The sequence below is a fragment of the Oncorhynchus kisutch genome, linkage group LG11 (assembly GCF_002021735.2).
Source record: "Oncorhynchus kisutch isolate 150728-3 linkage group LG11, Okis_V2, whole genome shotgun sequence".
Taxonomy (NCBI): Eukaryota; Metazoa; Chordata; class Actinopteri; order Salmoniformes; family Salmonidae; genus Oncorhynchus; species Oncorhynchus kisutch.
In genome coordinates, this window is record NC_034184.2 from 36566242 (window position 1) to 36588264 (window position 22023).

The 22023-nt window shown below is 39.1% G+C and overlaps 1 protein-coding gene across 1 annotated transcript; it reads left to right on the top strand.

Annotated features, from left to right (window-relative positions):
* Positions 1-9738: 9738 nt before the first annotated feature.
* On the top strand, positions 9739-11914 carry LOC109899107 (dickkopf-related protein 1-like). Its single transcript, XM_020494162.2, has 4 exons — positions 9739-10257; positions 10420-10558; positions 10794-10922; positions 11121-11914. Exons 1-4 carry the CDS (start codon positions 10057-10059, stop codon positions 11384-11386), a joined length of 735 nt encoding a protein of 244 aa, XP_020349751.1. The 5' UTR covers positions 9739-10056; the 3' UTR covers positions 11387-11914.
* Positions 11915-22023: the final 10109 nt, after the last annotated feature.

Here is a 22023-nt window from a genome sequence, read left to right on the forward strand (position 1 = left end):
CTGCTTTTGTCACCTAGGATGGCAGAACCGTCCACCAAGTGTTTGTGTCCTGGGTGGCGTCCTGGTAATACTATTGCATTGTCCTCTACATAGTTGCTGCAAATCCTCATTCTTCAGGTGTAACCTGTGCTTGCTTGAGCCAGCTCTCTTTTTGATGGGAGGCATTAGACCATTCTCCTTGTATAACTGGGGGAGGAGAGTCAGACATGTTCTACTGATGCTGAAAGACACATTTCAGGTACAAATATTTTAGCGTTATTATACAATAGACACGAAATGGCATTCTGAGATAACATCACTACACACAGTTCATACACGTATCCAGCCATCTATCGTTAGCTAGCTAGCTAACAGCAAGCTTTAACTTGGGGTATTTTGTTTAGACAGGTAGCTAGCTAGCTAGCTAGCCAGCTAAACAATGAACCATAATTCCTATCCATAGAGTACTAGCAATATAAACCGATTGTCATAGCTAGCTAAAATTAACCAAATAGGTTAGCTAGTTAGCTAGCTAACATTAGGCTATAACAAGCAATGGCATTCTGAGAAAACATCATTAACGTTACACACAGTTACATAATTACATGTAATTTTAGCTAACCAGCCAGCCAGCTAACATCAGCTAACATTTGCTAGCTTATAACAAGCTTTAACTTGGGATCTTTTGTTTAAACATGTAACGTTAACGTTAGCTAGCTAGCTAAACAGTGAACTATAATCCCAATCCATAGAGTAACGTTACTAACAATACAAACTGATTGTCATAGCTAGCTAAAGTTAACCAAATAGGTTCAATGTTAGCTAGCAAGCCAGCCATCAAATTTCAGCTAGCTAGCTAACAGCAAGCTTTATGACTTGAATCCTGCTAACGGGATCGATATGACAACAGCCAGTGAAAGTGCAGGGCACCAAATTCAAAACAACAGAAATCTCATAATTAAAATTCCTCAAACATATAAGTATTTCATACCATTTTAAAGATAAACCTGTTGTTAATCCCACCACAGTGTCCGATTTCAAAAACGATTTACGACGAAAGCACACCCAACGATTATGTTAGGTCTGCACCTAGTCACAGAAAAACACAGCCATTTTTCCAGCCATAGAGAGGAGTCACAAAAAGCAGAAATAGAGAAAAAATGATTCACTAACCTTCATCAGATGACACTCATAGGACTTCATGTTACACAATACATGTATGCTTTGTTCGATAAAGTTCATATTTATATACAAAAATCTGAGTTTACATTGGCGCGTTATATTTAGTAGTTCCAAAACATCCAGTGATTTTTCAGAGAGCCACATCAATTTACAGAAATACTCATAATAAATATTTACAAAAGATACAACTATTATGCATGGAATTATAGATACACTTCTCCTTAATCTGACCGCTGTGTCAGATTTCAAAAAAGCTTTACCGAAAAAGCATACCATGCAATAATCTGAGTACAGCGCTGACAACAAATCAAGCCATACAGATATCCACCATGTTGTGGAGTCAACAGAAGTCAGAAATAACATTATAAATATTCACTTACCTTTGATGATCTTCATCAAAATGCACTCCCAGGAATCCCAGTTCCACAAGTTAACTTGTAATGAAAACAACTTTCTGACAAAATTAGAAATGTATAATATGTGAAACTCACCCGTATACATGGATGAAAGCTTCATGGCAGACTGCAACCCATTTCATTGAAAATGTTTTTACCTAAATCGGGGATTTCCTCACTCTCTGATTCATTTTCAGAGTCAAAGAGAGTCCTCCAGAAAGTAGCCCACCACAACTTTTTCCCACTGACCGGCTTTGTCGATAGCGCATGATAAATTCAGAGCAGGAATGTTATTGAGAGCAGTTGCAACATATTTGCAGTTCTCCATTGCTAACGTTTTATCTTTCAAAAAACTGCAGTGGAAAGGATTATCTACGCATAATGAGCAGCTCATTTTATAGACACAAGATGCTACACCGCAGACCCATCTAAAACTCATCTCTCGGCATGTCCAAACAACTCATTATCTCAGCCATGGCTAGCGGTAAGGTTCCTGTCCCTTTCTTTTGCTAAACCAACTAGGCTTGTAATTTAGCAACTTTATTCATATTTACAGATGGCATAAAAGTTTTATTAAGGCACATGAACGTTCACATGTTCGAGAATGCATTTGCCAAAAAACGCATTTTGCCCCAAAAAAACGTTTTACGTTCAAATGGCTCTCCTGTGAAGTTGTGACTTGTTTCCTGAAACGGGTCACATATGGACTTGGTATTTTTCCAAATAGGGCTATCTTCTGTATACCACCCCTACCTTGTCACAACACAACTGATTGGCTCAAATGCATTAAGAAGGATAATTTTTTTTTTTAAATAAGGAAATAAAAGGCACACCTGTTAATTGAAATGCATACAAGTGACTACCTCATGAAGCTGGTTGAGAGAATGCCAAGAGTGTGTATAGCTGTCATCAAGGCAAAGGGTGGCTACTTTGAAGAATCTCAAATTTAACAAGAATTTTGATTTGTTTAACAGTCTTTTTCTTTCTACATGATTCCATGTGTTATTTCATAGTTTCATTTCATAGACCAAGAAGGAAAGTGATGGAGTGCTGCATCAGATGACCTGGCCTCATCTGAGGCCAAAACCCAATTTGAGATGGTTTGGGATGAGTTGGACCGCAGAGTGAAGGAAAAGCAGCCAACAAGTGCTCAGCATATGTGGGAACTCCTTCAAGACTATTGGAAAAGCCTTCCGGGTGAAGCTGGTTGAGAGAATGCCAAGCGTGTGTAAAGCTGTCGTCAAGGCAAAGGGTGGCTACTTTGAAGAATGTCAAAAATAAAATATAGTTTGATTTAACACTTTTTTGGTTACTACATGATTCCATATGTGTTATTTCATAGTTTTGATGACTTCACTATTATTCTACAATGTAGAAAACAGTAAAAGACAATAAAAAAAACGGTGTGTGTCCAAACTTGTGGGGGGCGGAGGGGCACATAGTCCTCACACATAATCCATATCATACGCCACTGATAAGAGCACATAGCCTACACACTGGGCACAGACATCAATTCAATTGATATTCCACGTTGTTTCCACATCATTTCAACAAATGATTAAACTAGTGTCTGCCCAGTGGGTAGGCCTTCATTAGTTATTTTAAACACTATTGTTGTCATGATGCTGGGACCCATAGATAACATAGCAAACATTTCAGTGTCTTGTACATCACTTTGTCATTCATCTTTTTCCAAACACTTACTGCTTTAATTTCCAGATTTGTGTGTCCCCAACAGTTACAATTTGACTAGCCTGATATATTTTCCTTGTGGTTGTTGTGTTTCTACTGCAAATTCAGCCTCATGACCACTCTTTAAAGAGTAAAGACAACATACATTTCCATAGTGTTTTTATAAGTGTCTTTCCTTCCTGTCGCCAAATAAAGTTGAATGATGATTTGCTATTCAAAACAAGACTACCAAGTCTATAATACAAAGAAGGACACACCCACAGCCACAAGAGGGAGCATCTTGCTGTTAAGCCAATTGTAGATTAGATTCAATTGAAAGTGACCTGGTATAAGCCTATGACAGAAGGACCTACCACTTTTAAGATATGTTTCATCTGGTTAGTAAGTATTTCAAATGGCAGTAACAATGAGACCAATTGACATGCCCTGTAGGCCTACATTTTATTCTAAGTGTGGCCTTTATTTGAAGAGAAGGAATTGACTTATGAGACATCCCACTGGGCAAACTGGTTGAATCAACATAATGTCCACGTGATTTCAATGAAATTATATTGAACCAACCTGGAAGATGTTCAATTGACGTCTGTACCCAGTTGGACAGGCCTAACAGCGTGTCATGATCACCTCTCTGTGATCTTTTAAACTGTTCAAAAAGGGTTCTTGTTAACCCACATTATTTTACACCTACAGGTAAAGCACCCCCTAACTGAACTATTAGTAATAGCGCCAATTCATGTTCAGGTAGGCAATATTTGTTTGGCATTATAAACTGGGTAGTTTGAGCCAAGAGTGTGGATTGGCTGAAAACCATGGTATATCAGATCATATATGGGGCGGCAGGTAGCCGTATGGTTAGAGAGTTAGACTTGAAACCGAAAGGTTGGCAGTTAATCCACTGTTCCTAAACCATCAGTGAAAATAAGATTTTTTTCTTAATTGAATTGCCTATATTATGCTCCATGCATACATACATACATACAGGAAAAAAACCTGGGTTCTTCTGGTAGTAAAAAAACACTGAACTATTGCTAATACTAGTTCATAATCTGCTTGCTCCTCATCCGTTAGCTGAAAGCTGTTGTAGACATCAATGGCGTCCGAGCCAGCTAATGAAAAACAGTGTAATCTTCTGTGCGTCGTCTTTTTCACTCACTCCTATCTCCGCTGTCAAATAGATGGTGAAACACGGTTTGAACCGCTTTCATTGCTCTTCAACGTTGCCTTTAAGTTTCAATTATGTTAGAGGCTTTAGTTGCACCATGTCGTAGCCAGCAAGCACTGCAACACGACTAGCTACATGCACTGCACACTCCGTTAGCTCCGGCATGGTTATTTTTGACCTCAGTTTCGTTAACCCAGTGGCTAGTTAGCTATGATAGTTAGTTGATGTGTAGCCTCTTGGTGCCGTTCTGCATTGTTGAACAAAACTCAATGATGGACAAGTCAAAGGGGAGTTCTGACACTCCTGGTACCATGTTGTATCTTCTTGTCTAAGAAATACTAAAGAGAACAACTATTCTTTAAGACATAAAACCTTCTTTATTCAAGTTAACTGGAGCCCAGTAGCTGATTTAGGTATAGGCGACATGGGCAGCCGCACAGGGCGTCATCTTGCCAGGGGGTGGCACGGGGTGCCCGCACAAAAAACAATCGGAATGGTGACATTTTCGCAATCGGTTTTCTATCGCTCATTTGCACGTCACATGATATCATGTCGCCGTGTGGGACTGTAGGTCAATTAACCTTGTCGGATTGGGCGCCCTGATTCTACTTTGTGAGCTAGGCAGATCTCCCACTCAAGTACAAGATGGGGAGGGGGGCGGGGGTAGGTTGACTTCAGGTCTCCCCACTGGAAGCCTGAGGTAGGGGTATCAGGGGAATCTATCAAATAGTGCACCTCTAACTTTGTACAGTACTAATGCAGTTAGTCAAATCAGTCACACTACGAAATGTTATCAAATAAACAACAATTCATTCATAATACTGTGAAAATATATTTTTTACAGACATATTCTTGCATTTTTTCTGGTTTGTGCGAAATCGTTACGAATAATATAAAACCAGTTTGCTCACCACCAAGGTGAATTGGTTGTCTTGACTCTTGGTTGACAGTGTTGGGGGATGGGTAATGTATTGATGCTCATTTGTCTGTTACTTCTTTTTTATATTTATGAGTCTTATTTTTGTATAAATGTTTATATTTATATAGGTTTAAATGTTTTGATTATTTATTTGTGTTGTTCCAAATGTCTGAATAAAAATTACAGTTAGTGCTAAATGGTGTTTAGTTTATTTTGCGGGGGGAGGGCTGAAGGGGGCCAGCTGAAGTTGGGGTTGGCCCAGGGAGCCATACAAGCTAGAACTGCCACTGCCAGAGTATAGTGAATTCAGCTGGGATTTCTCGCTCTCCCACTGCTGTGCGTGGTTTGCGCATCCCCTAAGTGGTCACGTGGCCTCCGATACACTATACCACAGTTCCCAAGCGCAACCTGAGTGCAAGCATGAATGATTAGAGTGGTCTCATATCTCAATGTGCCAGTCAGCCCTGAAACACCTCTCCAAAGACCATGAATTCTGTGCATTTTTCACACATCTTAATGGTTTGCATATCCCGTAATCAATCACACTTCCCAGCTAGCACAGAACGTTCCTGTAACATTCCCTAAAGGTTCTCCTTTAGCTCTTTCACAGAACATTCTGGGAACATTGTGGGAAAGTTATTTCTAAGAAATGAAGGAGAACCTTTAGGGAACATTGTTTTTTTAAGGTAGAAACACATTGGTCTGATAGATTTTTGGGGGGTGAATTCGAATTTTTACATAATGTTTCCCTGTTGGAAAAAAGTTATACATTAGGAACGTTGCATATCTAATGGCCATTGGATCAAACTGCTGATAGAGGAAATAAAGTGTGTGCGGAGGTGAGGGCACATCACCCCCCCCCCAAAAAAAAACAAAACATGTTTTGAACTCTCCTTTACAAGACAAACAGTCATGTGACACCTTGGTCACCATTGCTGTTGACAGTTGGGGAAATGGCTGACAGGCAGTTTAGCTTGTTTCAAGTACTGCTGATATTACTATTTTTACAGGTGATAGAATAGAACTACAACACTACAACACATATTTATATGAACATGTTAGGAGGTAGCATAGTTATTTTTGAATGCGTTGTGTATTCAGAATATATATTTTTATGCGTAAATCAGCTGGCTTAGCTAACAAGTTCCCCAGCTGCATTGGCTGCTTTGGCTGCATTGGTGACACATGAGGTCTGATAACCCTCTTGCTATGTCATAAATTGGGTTATAGTTATAAATTGGGTTATAATTGTTGAGTATTTTGAAATGTAGTACCTGACAATGGTAAAACAGTCACATGACCTGTCATGTAAATAAGGAAGTGATTGCAATTAAATGGTAAAGAGAGGTTTACATTAAAAAATCTATGGGATACCACATTTTTTCCATTCGTAATTCATTTTATTGGTCAAAATTGAATAAAAAACGTTTAATTTATATAGAAATTGATCACATTCTGTTTTACTTTTAGCTTGCATGGACAGTTTCCCCACCTGCACCATGTGAGTTGTCTTCTAGTCACTGTAATTCTCAACCTTGTATTTGAAGCAGTTTAGCAGAAGTCCACCACAGAGTTGATAAGTGGATGAGAAAACAATACATTTACTGATTAATCGGTTTCTGATTCTTTGTGACATTTGGAGATCCATTGTGTCCAGAAGTCTACTAGTTAAAGGTGAGTAGGTTTACTTTACTTAGGTACACCACCCGTTCACGAAAATGGATTGCTCCTACATCTACTAGTCCATTTATCCAATCTCCTAGCTACCATTTTTTGTTTTTTACAGATGGAGAAATTGTGAGACACAATTGAACAAGTGAACACCTACTCAACCTCTAAGGTAAATGGCTAATGACTTGATAGCACTGAAGCATTCACATCGAAAAAACAATGGACCTTATTTTTGTTGTCATAGGCCCAATCACAAATGGACCCCCTTACCCTGTGCACTTGTGGATATCTGAGATTATTTGATGGGTCTAAACAATATGTTGAAACTTCCACCTAGCCTATCAAAGGGACAATTGCAATTATTACCAACTGGGGTTGATTTTGGATTGGGCCATACTTTTGAAAGGAGAAATTGCAAATGAAGTGTGACATACATTAGACATATGTTATTGTTAACATGTGATTCATTTTGTCTCAAAGACATCTCTCCACCTAACCGTACCACAACACAGTCCCAAAGTCTCTCCACCCAGAAGAGGAAGACATGTTCTCTGTGACAGTAAATAAAGCATACATATTAAGTCAAATTATAATGTTTCTTGTTAGATTAAAGCTAGAATCCTTAATAGAAACAATAACAAAGTGGACATCCCACCTCCATTTTGATAAAAAGCTGAGGGATGGAGAAATGTAACCACTCTCAAATTCCTAGACAGAGCTATGGATACAAGGACTGTCCATCCATCATATCAAAATTGTTTAACCATGCTTGGTCTATACAGTGTTTTTTAAAAGATTTTTACAAGAGTTGCCACATGTTTTTAGGTTAAAACCTCTATGGGATCGGTGTCCCCCCGCGGGGCGGTTGAGCTAACGTAGGCTAATGTGATTAGCATGAGGTTGTAAGTAACACAAAAAAATCCCAGGACATAGACATTTCTGATATGGGCAGAAAACTTAAATTCTTGTTAATCTAACTGTACTGTCCAATTTACAGTAGCTATTACAGTGACAGAATACCATGCTATTGTTTGAGGAGAGTGCACAATTATGAACTTGAAAATGTATTAATAAACCAATTAGGCACATTTGGGCAGTCTTCATACAACATTTTGAACAGATATGCAATGGTTCATTGGATCAGTCTAAAACTTTGCACATACACTATTGCCATCAGGTGGCCAAATCTACGTTGCGCCTGGGCTGGAGTAATACATTATGGCCTTTCTCTTGCATTTCAAAGCTGATGGTACAAAACAAATACAAAAAAATCAGTTTTTTTCTTTGTATTATCATTTACCAGATCTAATGTGTTATATTACCCTACATTAATTTCACATTTCCACAAACTTCAACGTTTTTCCTTTCCAATGGTATCAAGAATATGCATATCCTTGCTTCAGGTCCTGAGCTACAGGCAGTTAGATTTGGGTATGTCATTTTAGGTGAAAATTGAAACCTTAAGAGGTTTTAAGACCTACTGCATAAGTATTTTACTTGGATAATTATAGATTACAGCCAACTTTTTTGTGTGTATTTTGACAAGGACATGAGGATTTTATGGTGAAATTATTATTCACTAAGCATAGAAAAACATTTCAATGAGTTTGACTATTGACTTCTACTATACCCTTTGTACTCGACTTAAAACTATTGCAGGATTCCAAACAACCGTGTTATTGAGAACCAGGTGGAACTTTTGCACTTCAGTGACAGCTGCTAGCTGCTGAAGAGCAAGACCTGCCAGATGAAGTCCTGCAGGACCAGGACTTGTAGGACCAAGGAGGAGTTGGAGGACCTCTGCAAGAGTCTGGAGGAGGCCACCACAAGACGGTAAGAGATGGTATGTATCTTAATTTTTGAAAATGTTCCCAGAACCTTTTGGTGGTGGACTATTCTTGATACACATGGGAAACTTTTGATGTAAAAAAAACAGCAGAGTTGCAGTTCTTGACACAAACTGGTGTGCCTGGCACTTACATACCCTGTTCAAAGGCACTTATATTTTTTGTCTTCCCCATTCACCATATGAATGCCACACATACACAATCCATGTCTCAATTGTCTCAAAGCTTCAAAAACCTTATTTAACCCATCTCCTCCCCTTTATCTACACTGATTGAAGTGGATTTAAAAGCTTTCACCTGGATTCCTCTGGTCAGTCTGTCATTGAAAGAGCAGGTTGTTCACAATGTTTTGTACACTCAGTGTATATGTCTTTCCAGGGTTGCAAAATTCTTGAACTTTCAATCAAATCCATTGTTTTCCTGAAATCCCATTTGGATTACCAGTATTTCTGGGAAATCTAGTAATTTATTAAAAGTTTTTGCAACCCATTTTTGTAACTTTGACCACATTTTAGCCACGCTGAAATCCACATAACCCACGTTATTTTGACCTACATCGTTATACACCTTTGTTCATATTTAATTGTGTAATCCTGGGAGTGTTCTACTTTAACCTCCAGAGAACGTTCTCTGCTAACTCCATACAACCAAAAGAGAAAGTTCAAAGAACGTTAAGAAAACATTGGTGCAATGTTCAGGGAAGGGTTCCCACACCTTCAGAGAACATTCCCAGAACCAAAATGAGTTATCTTTGCAGTGCCATAATAAGCCAGCAGTTTTTTTTGAGCTGTAGGCTATTCTAATGGAATCCTATACCGCTTAAAGGAGGTCTCCGTGTATGCACGTGATGGACGAAATCACAAGAGACTTGTTGATCACTGAAACATTTTGAAACGAACGCTGGAAACGATTTCGTCCATCACGTGTTGCCCATGTCCGTACAGTAGAGCTCGGGAGTTTAATAAGCGCATTTGGAATTCCACCCGACACCTTTGTTGTGCGCTTGAAGGGGCGGGAATGCAAATAGATCTTCATGTATAAAGAGAACATCGCAGAGCCGTGCGTCAGGATACCTCAAAATACCCCACTAACATACTCTTGAGACTGTGGTAGGATTCAAGACTTTGCGGACTTTTAAAAAACCCTACATTTGACGAATTTTTTATTCATTTTTTAAATTCATAAAACCGATCATTTATTTAAAGAAGTATGCCTAATCTGCCAGTTGGTCGTTTTATGGCCATGTATCTCACGCTGTTTGGATACCTTGGGGATGCTTACGCTGGGGCTGTTTTACTGAACTCTAATGCCATCAAGAACTTGCCCGGTGTCACTGACACGGTTAGCCCGAGCCCACGTCCTTCTTCTTCAGGTAATGACGGACAGAAGGCAGTCGTGGACACTTTGCAGGTAAACAACTGCACTAGAACGCTCTTGCAGCTGTGCGTAATACCAACACTAACCTATGCCTGAGCGCTTATCGGGCACTTTACCTTACCTACGCTTTTACTGAAATGCGTTTTGCAATCGTGTTCCAATTAAAGTTAATATTCTATTATGTTTTTATGTTAGCCTACTTGCACATACAATGCTGAGTGTGGGGCCGATGAATTCTGCAACGATATCCGAGGCGCGTGTCTCCCATGCCGAAAGACCCGGAAGCGGTGCGCAAGAGATTTTATGTGCTGCGCCGGGAAGCGCTGCATCAATGGTGAGCTCAACATATCCAAACGCAACATGTTTGTTTTTCCAACCATTTTCAGATCATCACACTTTTAATTCATGCGAGAACTTTGATGTATTTGCGTTTAATGTGGTAGTAAGATAAAATTAAAAAAAACTTATGGTGAGAAAGATGGGGAATCGTGAGATATTGTAATCATCTTACAAACTTTACTTGTGTTCAACTGAAGTGACTGTATGATAACGTGTGCCTTTTTCCTTAGGTGTTTGTCAGGCCAGTGATCAAGATGCTGAAACCGCAGTCACTACCAGTGTTGAGAATAGGCAGAACAACACCATGGAACACTATGGCAAGAGACTGCCTCTGCTCCAAGGTCAACATTCTGTAAAAGGTAGGTGTGCATTACACATGCACACACATTATCCAGTACCACCCATAAAGATCCTATAGATTTGTCGTTCCCACCAGTCCCCAAGGAATAAGTTACCATAAAAACACAAAGCCAAGGGGATTGAAAGGAAACATTTGATTATCAAAATTCCAGCTATGAGGCCTTTCCAACAGAACCCTTCATATTCCTTCTCTCTAGGTCGGGAAGGTGACAACTGCCTAAGGTCCTCCGACTGCTCTGAGGGTCTGTGCTGTGCACGTCACTTCTGGTCTCGTATCTGTAAGCCGGTGCTGACAGAGGGCCAGGTGTGCACGCATCACCGTAGGAAAGGCGGCCATGGCCTGGAGCTCTTTCAGCGCTGCGACTGTGGAGATGGCCTCTCATGCAGAATAGAGAGAGGAGAGAAAGACCCCGGAGTCAGCAGGACGGCAGTGCGGAACCTGCACACCTGCCAGAGACGCTGACACACATCCGGGACATTCACACTGCCTCAGATACTGACATACAGTCATGAACATACACACTTCCCACAACCAACACATATCTGACAGATGTCAGAGACGCTGACATGCACAGAACACAACCGGAAAGGAAAAATGGGTGTGATGCGCCCAGAGGGTTGCGATGGACCAATCCAATTCCCCCTGATGCTGGAGAATGCAAAATAAAGAAGTTGTCATTGGATGTGTATAGGAAATATCGATACATGTCATCAAAAATGGCAGAGTTGTTTTGTTTCTTTTAATGAAACTTAACTTTGATTGCAGTAAATTACTGTATTGTAAATACTATACTGGAGCTGGCACTTAACTGAGAATTTGAATTCTGTCTACACCTGTATTATAAATAACTTGGTGCTGCATAGTTAATTTCCAATATTGTAAATGTGTACACAATGATTTCTATTGTTATTTACTGTGTAATGTAAATGTATTTTTTGTTTACTTGTAAAGTGTAAAGATATTTGTTTAAATAAAACATTCTAATTACCTGACCCATGTTGTAAGTGGCTGCTCGAGCTCTACAAGCACAAAGCTTGTCTGGCTGTTACAATGGCCGTCGAACAATAAACTGGTATTTGATATAGTGATCCAGGGGAAAGGTACAAATCAACCCATATGCCAACAGTGTTTGAATATCCATCCCAAATATGATGTCCAACAGCTTAATGATTCAGTCAAGCTCTCCAAAGACAGGGTAGTATATGTTTTTAGCATTCCAATTGTAACATGGGGGAAATACATAAAATACTATTCCTGTAGCTGTTTTAGGTCAACTAATACAGTCCTCGGGACTTAACTAAACAGGTGTTCATTGCATCAAGAAGTGGAGCATGGAAATTAGACAATTTCCACGTCACAAGGCAGTCGCCATAGGCCTACATAATTTCCACATCACAAGGCAGTCGCCATAGGCCTACATAATTTCCACGTCACAAGGCAGTCGCCATAGGCCTACATAATTTCCATACATCTTCAGCTCCAGGAGCTCCATAAAACTGTCCTACAAAACAAATATCACTGGGTTTATACATTTCACTCACATATTCAACCAGACATTAGTAATGTGTTGCAACATTCATGGAGAATGTGCCCAGGGAGAAGGAGAGCAGGTCTAGTTGGAATATGGGCACCAACGACTAAAAAACCCCACTACATTTACAATTATTCCTAATCTCATACTTCACCACTACTGTCCTCCCAAGGCACCCCAACCAGCACATAGTACAAGGATCCCCTGATTGACCAAAACAGGAAGGCTTTCAGACAAAAGGCCACGCCCTTAATAAAAAATGGCATACACCTGGCACAGGCAAACCAACAAGTGTGCGTTCAAAATAGGTAGACGGCTCTACCCCATTACACAAGCTTGCAACCACCCCTTTTGGGAAGCAAGGAGTTATTCAGTCATGCTCTTGGTGGAATTTAACACCTAACCCGGGCAACACAAATTAGTGGTCAGGACTAGATGGAAAGTTTAAATGTTTGACCCAGATATCCTGGTCATGGTTTTTACACATACACACTAGTGGAGGCTGGTGGGGGGTGTTATAGGAGGACGGCCTCATTGTAATGGCTGGAATGGAACGGCATCAAACACAATACACATATGGAAACAACATGTTTGACTCAGTTGCTTTTATTCCATTCCAGCCATTACAATAAGCCCGTCTTTCCTATACATTTTGATTTAAGCACTTCTAAGTATTTGGTATTCAGACGTACCTTACGCAGGTGTCCAACAAGCTCTTTGGGAGTGGCTCCCTTAAGCATATGTAATACATTTAGAGTTTTGATTCAATAGGGTTTTTAGTACATACATCTAAAGCCATCCCTTTTAATATGGTGTACCCTAAATGAAAATGTTCAGACTCAATATAATTTATTGAGAGAATGGGTTCAGAATATTAAGGACCAATGAAAGAAAGCCATCAAAATATGATGAGTTTGATTCTAAAACACTTTATAATCTATTTTCAAAAATGTTGGTATATTAGGTAAATTGTTGTGTTTTTTCACTATCTAATCATGACATGAGGTTGTTAAATGACAGAAATTTCAGAGAGACAAATAATCATGTTTTTTTGCTAAATGCTATATATCCGCCTCACTCTCAGATAAATAAGTAACACTGCTAGGTTTTAAACAGTCAAATGTTACAAATAACTACATTTTTAATAAAGAACTGTAAAAATGCTACATTTGTGACATCAATATATAATATTTGTATTTGAAAAAACAATTTAATACAGCAATATGAAATCAGTATTTTAAACATTTATATTATACATTTTAGTCATTTAGCAGATGCTCTCATCCAGAGCGACTTAAAGGTCCAATGCAGCTATTTTGATCTATATATCAAATCATATCTGGGTAACAGTTAAGTACCTTACTATGATTGTTTTCAATAAAAAATGTCAAAATGAAACAAAAAATGCTTCTTAGGAAAGAGCAATTTCTCAAGCAAGAATTTTAGTAAGAATACCTGTGAGTGGTCTGAGTGAAGAGGGGAAAACGAAAAACAAGTTGTATTTGCAGAGGTTTGGAACTCTCTTTCTTATTGGTCTATTAACTAATTCACCAGGCAGGCCAAAAAATCCATCTCACCAAAACAGGGAGAAATTTCAGGCAGTCTTTTCAAACAGCTCTTACACTAAAAGGGAGTAATCGCCATTTTCACAATTTCACAGTATTATTTCAACCTCACAGTGTGGACATATACTGTTTTTAAAGCACAGGGGGATTTTTTTTGGGGGGGGGACTGCATTGGGCCTTTAAGATACAGGTGTACGGTCTTAACTTGACCACTCTTTTGTTGCTGAGAATTTTCCCGTGCAGAAAGACTGTAATTTAATTTAGAAATGTAGACTTAATCTGCCCTGACGAAAAATATATAAACCCCCTACAAAAATTACCATATAATAATGAATATTTCCTGTTGCTGCAGGATTAGCTGGGTCAAATACAGACAATACATCTGTAGCTAGGGGAGACAATCACATATTACAGTCAAATATGTGTGTGGGTATTACTGAGGGTGGCTACTAATAGTGGCTAATATTTAACATGATACAAAACATTTTTAAAAGAGAAAAGTCTGAGCTGAAAATAAAACATTCTAGAATGCACAAAGGTTGAATTTGGTCTGACTGTGACTCTGCACGGATTTGGCTTGTCATCTCATTTGGTTTGCGTCTCCAAGATTCATTCCTGCAAGTTATAAGGGCGTACAATTTCAATTCTGCATAGCGGCACAGCATTTCATATACTCCACGGTGGGAAAAGGGCACACATAGCCTACCTGTCATGTTGATATGCTTCAGTTTTTGGGCAAATTACTGGTTTAACATTTGTCTCCAGCGATCATGAGGTAAAATATATCTAAAACAATTGTCATTTATATTTACAATCTCCTCATCCAAATGCAGTGGGGAAATGTGAGGACCTTTTACTTCTTCAAATTAATTGTTATAGTTTTAAAATTGAAATGTTCTTTTCATTTCTATTTAATCTTTTCAATTATATTTCAATGATATTCTAATTCTATTATTTTCAATGATATTCTGATTTAATCTCTTCAATTTGTGTTCCCTGAAGAGAAAACAAGATCCAATCAGGATTTTTCTTTGGTGTTCTTTCGGGAGATACATTTGGCTAGTTAAGTCATCCATTGACTAGACCATCAGAAGCTATATAGATGGCATTCGCCATTGAACTGTATTAGGGCAGTATTTTGGAGTGACAGTGGAATCAACCAATCACACTTTGACTAGGTAGAACTGTTTTTACAAAAATGTATGGAAACCTCCACCTTTTGAAGGCTGACAGGTCACTGCACAATAGCGAGCAGTAGTTTTGCTATGGTCTAACTAGCTAGCTTTTGTTGTAGGTTATTGGGCAGATGCTCAACAGGTGTTATCGAAGAGGATGTTGCTGCTCATTTGTTAGCGTTGCCCTTTTCAAGATTAACGTTCAGCAAGAAGTCAATTTTAAAATAATTTTGAGTCAATGAGTCAATACATGTTAGAATCCCCTTTGGCAGTGATTGCAGCTGTGAGTATTTCTGGGTAAGTCTCTGAGAGTTGTGCACACCTGGATTGTATAATATTTGCAGATGTTTTTATTTTTTATTCTTCAAACTGTCAAGTCGGTTGTTGATCATTGCTACACAGCCATTTTCAAGTCTTGCCATAGATTTTTAAGAGGATTTAAGTCAAAACTGTAACTAGGCCACTCAGGAACATTCAATTTCGTCTTGGTAAGCACCTCCAGTGTATATTTGGCATTGCGTTTTAGGTTATTGTCCTGCTTATTGAACTTGCCTCCCAGTGTCTGTTGGAAAGCAGAATGAACCAGGTTTAACTCGCGGATTATGGCTATGCCTAGCTCTATTCCGTTTCTTTTTATATAAAAAAAACTCCCTACTCCTTGCCGATTACAAGCAGACACATTAAATGATGCGGCCACCACCATGCTTGAAAATATGAAGAGTGGTATTCAGTAATGTGTTGTTGGATTTGCCCTAAAAATAATGCTTTGTGTTCAGCACATAAAGTTAATTTCTTTGTCACATTCTTTTGCAGTTTTAATGCCTTATTGCGAAAAGGATGCATGTTTTTTATTTATTTTTATTCTGTTCAGGATTCCTTCTTTTCAGTTAGTATTGTGCAGTAATTACATTGTTGTTGATTCATCCTCAGTTTTCTTCTATCACAGCCATTAAACTCTGTAACTGTTTTAAAGTCACCATTGGCCTCATGGTGAAATCCCTGAGCGGTTTACTTCTTATCCGGCAAATGAGTTAGGAAGGACACCTGTATCTTTATAGTGACTGGGTGTATTGATACACCATCCAAAGTGTAATTAATAACTTCACCGTCCTCAAAGGGATATTCAGTGTCTGCTTTTGAAATGTTTACCCATTAATAAGAATTCTTTTCACGTCGTTGGAAAACATCCCTGGTCTTTGCGGTTGAATCTGTGTTTGAAATTCACTGCTCGACTGAGGGACCTTACAGATAATTGTATGAGTGGGGTACAGAGATGAGGTAGTCATTCAAAAATCATGTTAAACACTATTATTACACACAGAGTAAGTCCATGCAACTTATTATGTCACTTGTTAAGCACATGTTTACTTCTGAATATATTTAGATTTGCCATTACGAAGGGGTTGAATACTTATTGACTCAAAACATTTCAGCTTTTCATTTTTTTATTAATTTGTAAAAAAATAGCATAATTCCCCTTTTACATTACTGGGTATTGTGTGTAGACTTGACACAACATTTCAATTGAATCAATTTAGAATTCAGGCTGTAACACAATTTTTATTTTCTGATGACATTATGAGTGCATTCTAAAAATAGAAAAGTGACATTTGACAATAAATTGAATACCCGAATTCCTACTAAAATCCCTGAACTCCATTCATAATTTGTCCGTGCCAGTTCAATGTTTTACGTGCTCTAATTCCAATATCTGATTGATAAAAACAATTGTTCAAATGTTGCATTTATTAGAATCGTTTTTTAAAACCAAAACTTTTAACAATTTTGATGACCGTTGCTAAAGTAATAGTTGTACATTTCGATTGGGAAACGCTTAGCCTAATAGTTGTGTTTTTGTATTCTTATGATTGGGACCTACTGACTTATTATGTCCAAGTGCTTATTCTTTAACATAATGCTGTGTGTGACTGCTGTCTTTTTATCAGCCCTATGTGTGTTACAAAAAGTGTCCTGTCATCCATGGAGTGTGCTGCATATTACCATCACTGTCCTTTCAGCATCACACTCACATCCTTTGATGTGTCACTGTTGTCACTTTTGGAGATAGTGTGATAGTGATGGCGTTAGGCTACCATAGGTTGTGTAAGCAGTGTGGTTGTGGTTGCGGTTGTTGTTGATAATGGAAGTATTATCCGTGTGGGTGCTGTCTGTGTGGGTGGCAGCCTGAAGCATGGCTCAGCCTCAGGCCTGTTTGGTCGAATTAAGTGATGCTATGTTTCTGTTGTTGTTCTTGATTTCAACATGCTGACTAGACCGGGAACATCTAGTCAGCTAATTTGTCCTGGGACACAAACATTGGGTTGTTATTTTAACTGAAATGCACAAGGTCCTCTACTCCGACAATTCATCCACAGAGAAAAGGGTAACCCTATTTAGTTTCTAGTAATCTCTCCTCCTTCAGTATTCTTCTTCTGACTTTATATGACGGTTGGCAACCAACTTTAAGGTGCATTATCACCACCGACTGGAGTGTCCACCTCACAAAACCAATGACGATTTGAGAGAGGTGGGACATGTAGCGCATCAAGCATCAAAAATAGAACCAAAAGTCCATCACACCAAAACAGGCAGAATTTTTTCAAACTGTCTTTTCAAACGGCTCTTACACTAAAAGGGCATTATCATAATTTTCACAATTTCGCAGTATTATTCCAAATTCATAGTGTGGAAATATATATAAAACAAAGAATAATCTGTTTTTTGAGTGCACTGGGCCTTTGAGTGCTTTATATTGTATGGGGGAAATTCATCATATCCACCGCATATGTAGCACCCAACCCCGGGTAGTACATGGCAGTTGGCAGAATAACAGGCGCTTGGGTGGACTAACACACAGATTTTTTTTAACAAGAAGATGTAGCCTACAGTATGTATTAGCAAAATCAAATAAAAATGTTATAACATTTTATTGGTCGCGTACACATATTTAGCAGATGTTATCGCGGGTGTAGAAAAATGCTTATGCTCCTAGCTCCAACAATGCAGTAATACCTTACAATACCTTACAATATGTGCAAATCCCCAAAATAAAAAGAAAGAAATTAAGAAATGCAGAAATATTAGAATGAAAAATGTCGCAGCCCGAAATATAAATATATAATATATATTATATTATATTAATATAGTATGATGAGCCTTGACTGTAAAACAGTATGTAAACATTACTAAAGTGACCCGTGTTCAATGACTATGTACATGGGGCAGCCGTCTCTAAGGTGCAGGGTTGAGTACCATGACAGTCACTAATGGCACTTTTCTACTGCAGGGCCGTGCAGTGAACATCAAGGTTCCTATTTAATTTCCATTTGCCCATGGCCTGCTTGATTCCTGTAACCAAGCGGGATATACAGCCTCGTTTGGTATCTGGTACTGACCTCAAACCAAGTAGGCCGGTGTGTGGGTTTACACATTTCTGTATTCAATGATTGGTCTCATGCAAAGACGTCCCAGTGTTGTAAATACTCATGTACGAGTCACTGACTCCATGTTTTAAAAGAGAAGGTGAAATCTGACCACGAACAGCACAGCTACATAAACTAATAACACTAAATCCAAAAAAACGAATAACGGAAGCAACATATTGGTCAGTTGGAGCTGTCTAAGCACTTTTGAGCATCTGGGCAGACACCAGCATCCAGAGGCAACTTCCACCAGGAATGAGAAGATCTTCCAAAAAATATTGGCTACGTTAGTTGTAAAAGATTCAATGCTGTGTTTGGCTACAGACCAGTGATGTCTAGTCTGGGGATGCTGGATTTGACATCACCGACAATGATATTTGAAGCCCTGATAACGCAGAGCAGCGATGATCAGAATGCTAATACATTGTTTTTAGCCAAATTACTATCTAGCTAGCTACCAATGTCTTTAGGGTAGCTAGCTGCAGTGTGTTAGAGTGAGCACTGTGCGAGACATGAACCAGGGTTCAAAACTTGTCATATAAACATCCATGGAAGGCTTAGCTACATTTTTGACATTAGCCGGGGTATCCAAATTTACATTAGAAAAACAATTTTTTTTTAGAGGGCATTCCTGAACCTATGGAATCAGAGGAAGCTGTGTGATTGAATGTTGAAGCCACAACCTCAGAGGCCTGCACCCCCAGATGTCCAGAATCCATCAATACAATAAATGCTCCTGCAACACCTGAGCCCGTGCAAAATTATTCAGCCCCTTTACTTTCAGTGCAGCAAACTCTCTCCAGAAGTTCAGTGAGGATCTCTGAATGATCCAATGTTGACCTAAATGACTAATGATGATAAATACAATCCACCTGTGTGTAATCAAGTCTCCGTATAAATGCACCTGCACTGTGATAGTCTCAGAGGTCTGTTAAAAGTGCAGAGAGCATCATGAAGAACAAGGAACACACCAGGCAGGTCCGAGATACTGTTGTGAAGAAGTTTAAAGCCGGATTTGGATACAAAAATATTTCCTAAGCTTTAAACATCCCAAGGAGCACTGTGCAAGCGATAATATTGAAATGGAAGGAGTATCAGTATCTACCAAGACCTGGCCGTCCCTCTAAACTTTCAGCTCATACAAGGAGAAGACTGATCAGAGATGATTACTCTGGATGAACTGCAGAGATCTACAGCTGAGGTGGGAGACTCTGTCCATAGGACAACAATCAGTCGTATATTGCACAAATCTGGCCTTTATGGAAGAGTGGCAAGAAGAAAGCCATTTCTTAAAGATATCCATAAAAAGTGTCGTTTAAAGTTTGCCACAAGCCACCTGGGAGACACACTAAACATGTGAAAGAAGGTGCTCTGGTCAGATGAAACCAAAATTGAACTTTTTGGCAACAATGCAAAACGTTATGTTTGGCGTAAAAGCAACACAGCTCATCACCCTGAACACACCATCCCCACTGTCAAACATGGTGGTGGCAGCATCATGGTTTGGGTCTGCTTTTCTTCAGCAGGGACAGGGAAGATGGTTAAAATTGATGGGAAGATGGATGGAGCCAAATACAGGACCATTCTGGAAGAAAACCTGATGGAGTCTGCAAAAGACCTGAGACTGGGACGGAGATTTGTCTTCCAACAAGACAATGATCCAAAACATAAAGCAAAATCTACAATGGAATGGTTCAAAAATAAACATATCCAGGTGTTAGAATGGCCAAGTCAAAGTCCAGACCTGAATCCAATCGAGAATCTGTGGAAAGAACTGAAAACTGCTGTTCACAAATGCTCTCCATCCAACCTCACTGAGCTCGAGCTGTTTTGCAAGGAGGAATGGGAAACAATGTCAGTCTCTCGATGTGCAAAACTGATAGAGACATACCCCAAGCGACTTACAGCTGTAATCGCAGCAAAAGGTGGCGCTACAAAGTATTAACTTAAGGGGGCTGAATAATTTTGCACGCCCAATTTCTCAGTTTTTGATTTGTTAAAAAAGTTCGAAATATCCAATAAATGTCGTTCTACTTCATGATTGTGTCCCACTTGTTGTTGATTCTTCACAAAAAAATACAGTTTTATATCTTTATGTTTGAAGCCTGAAATGTGGCAAAAGGTCGCAAAGTTCAAGGGGGCCGAATACTTTTGCAAGGCACTGTACGTCTTATGTCTGAAACGTTGAATTGTGGCTCCACTTTGTCTCTGTACTGATATGTTTGCCTGTTTGATTGCCTTTCCAGGGCATAGCTGGACTGTACTTGTCCATGTTCCCAGTCACCTTGCTGAGGTTAAATGCAGTGGTTCGCTTCCACGTTTTTTGGTTTGACTAAATTCTAATCATCACAGTGGGAACAACATCCTCTGTGCACTTCCTGATGAACTCAGTCACCGAGTCAGTGTATATGTCAATGTTATTCTCAGAGGTATCCCAGAACATATCCCAGTCCACGTCATCAAAACAATCTTGAAGTATAGATTCTGATTGATCAGGCCAACGTTGAACAGTCCCTACCACGGGTACTACCTGTTTAAATTTCTGCCTATAGGAAGGGAGGAGCAGATGGGAGGCATAATCTGATTTGCTGAAGGGAGGGTGGGAAGGGCCGTGTAGCCGTCTCGGAAGGGGAAGTAGCAATTGTCAAGAATTCTTGATGAGCGAGTAGCAAAGATGATGTGTTGATAAAACTTCCTCCTTCCAGCTGTGCGATGTACAAAGAACCCTGTTGGCTGTATGGACAGGGACAGTATATCCGGAGAAGAGCCATGATTCTGTGAAACAGAGTTTGTTATAGTCCCTGATGTTTCACTGGAAGGAGATCCTCGCCCTCTGTTCGTCAACTTTATTGTCCAGGGACTGAACATTACAAGTAATATACTCGGAAGCAGTGCATGGTATGCACAACTCCTGAGTCGGACTAAAAGCCCATGCCGTCGGCTCTGTGTTGGAGCAACCCCTGCAATACTGCAATACTTGAGACATTGTGTTATCTGTAAATATTAACATAACATAACATTGGAAGAGTTACAATCCAAAACACTATATATCCAGTTTCAGAAATGTTGGTAAATTAGCCTTTATTGTGTAGCCCTTTACTAAAGTCAAATGATCTAGTGGCCTCATGGGTGCAATGTTATTAATATTTTTCAAAATTTTATAATGAATAAATATGGTGTTTCTATGTCAAATGGTTTTGTTATTTTTCTGAATTCTGTGATATATATCAAGTTTAATATTATATCAAAATGGAATACTTTTCAACTTTATATCTGACATGTTACAGGTGTCACGATCGTTGTATGAGTGAGACCAAGGCGCAGCGTGAATAGAGTTCCACATATTTTTTATGAACTGAAACTCACCAAAACAAAACAAAAAACAACCGAATGAAACGTGAAGCTA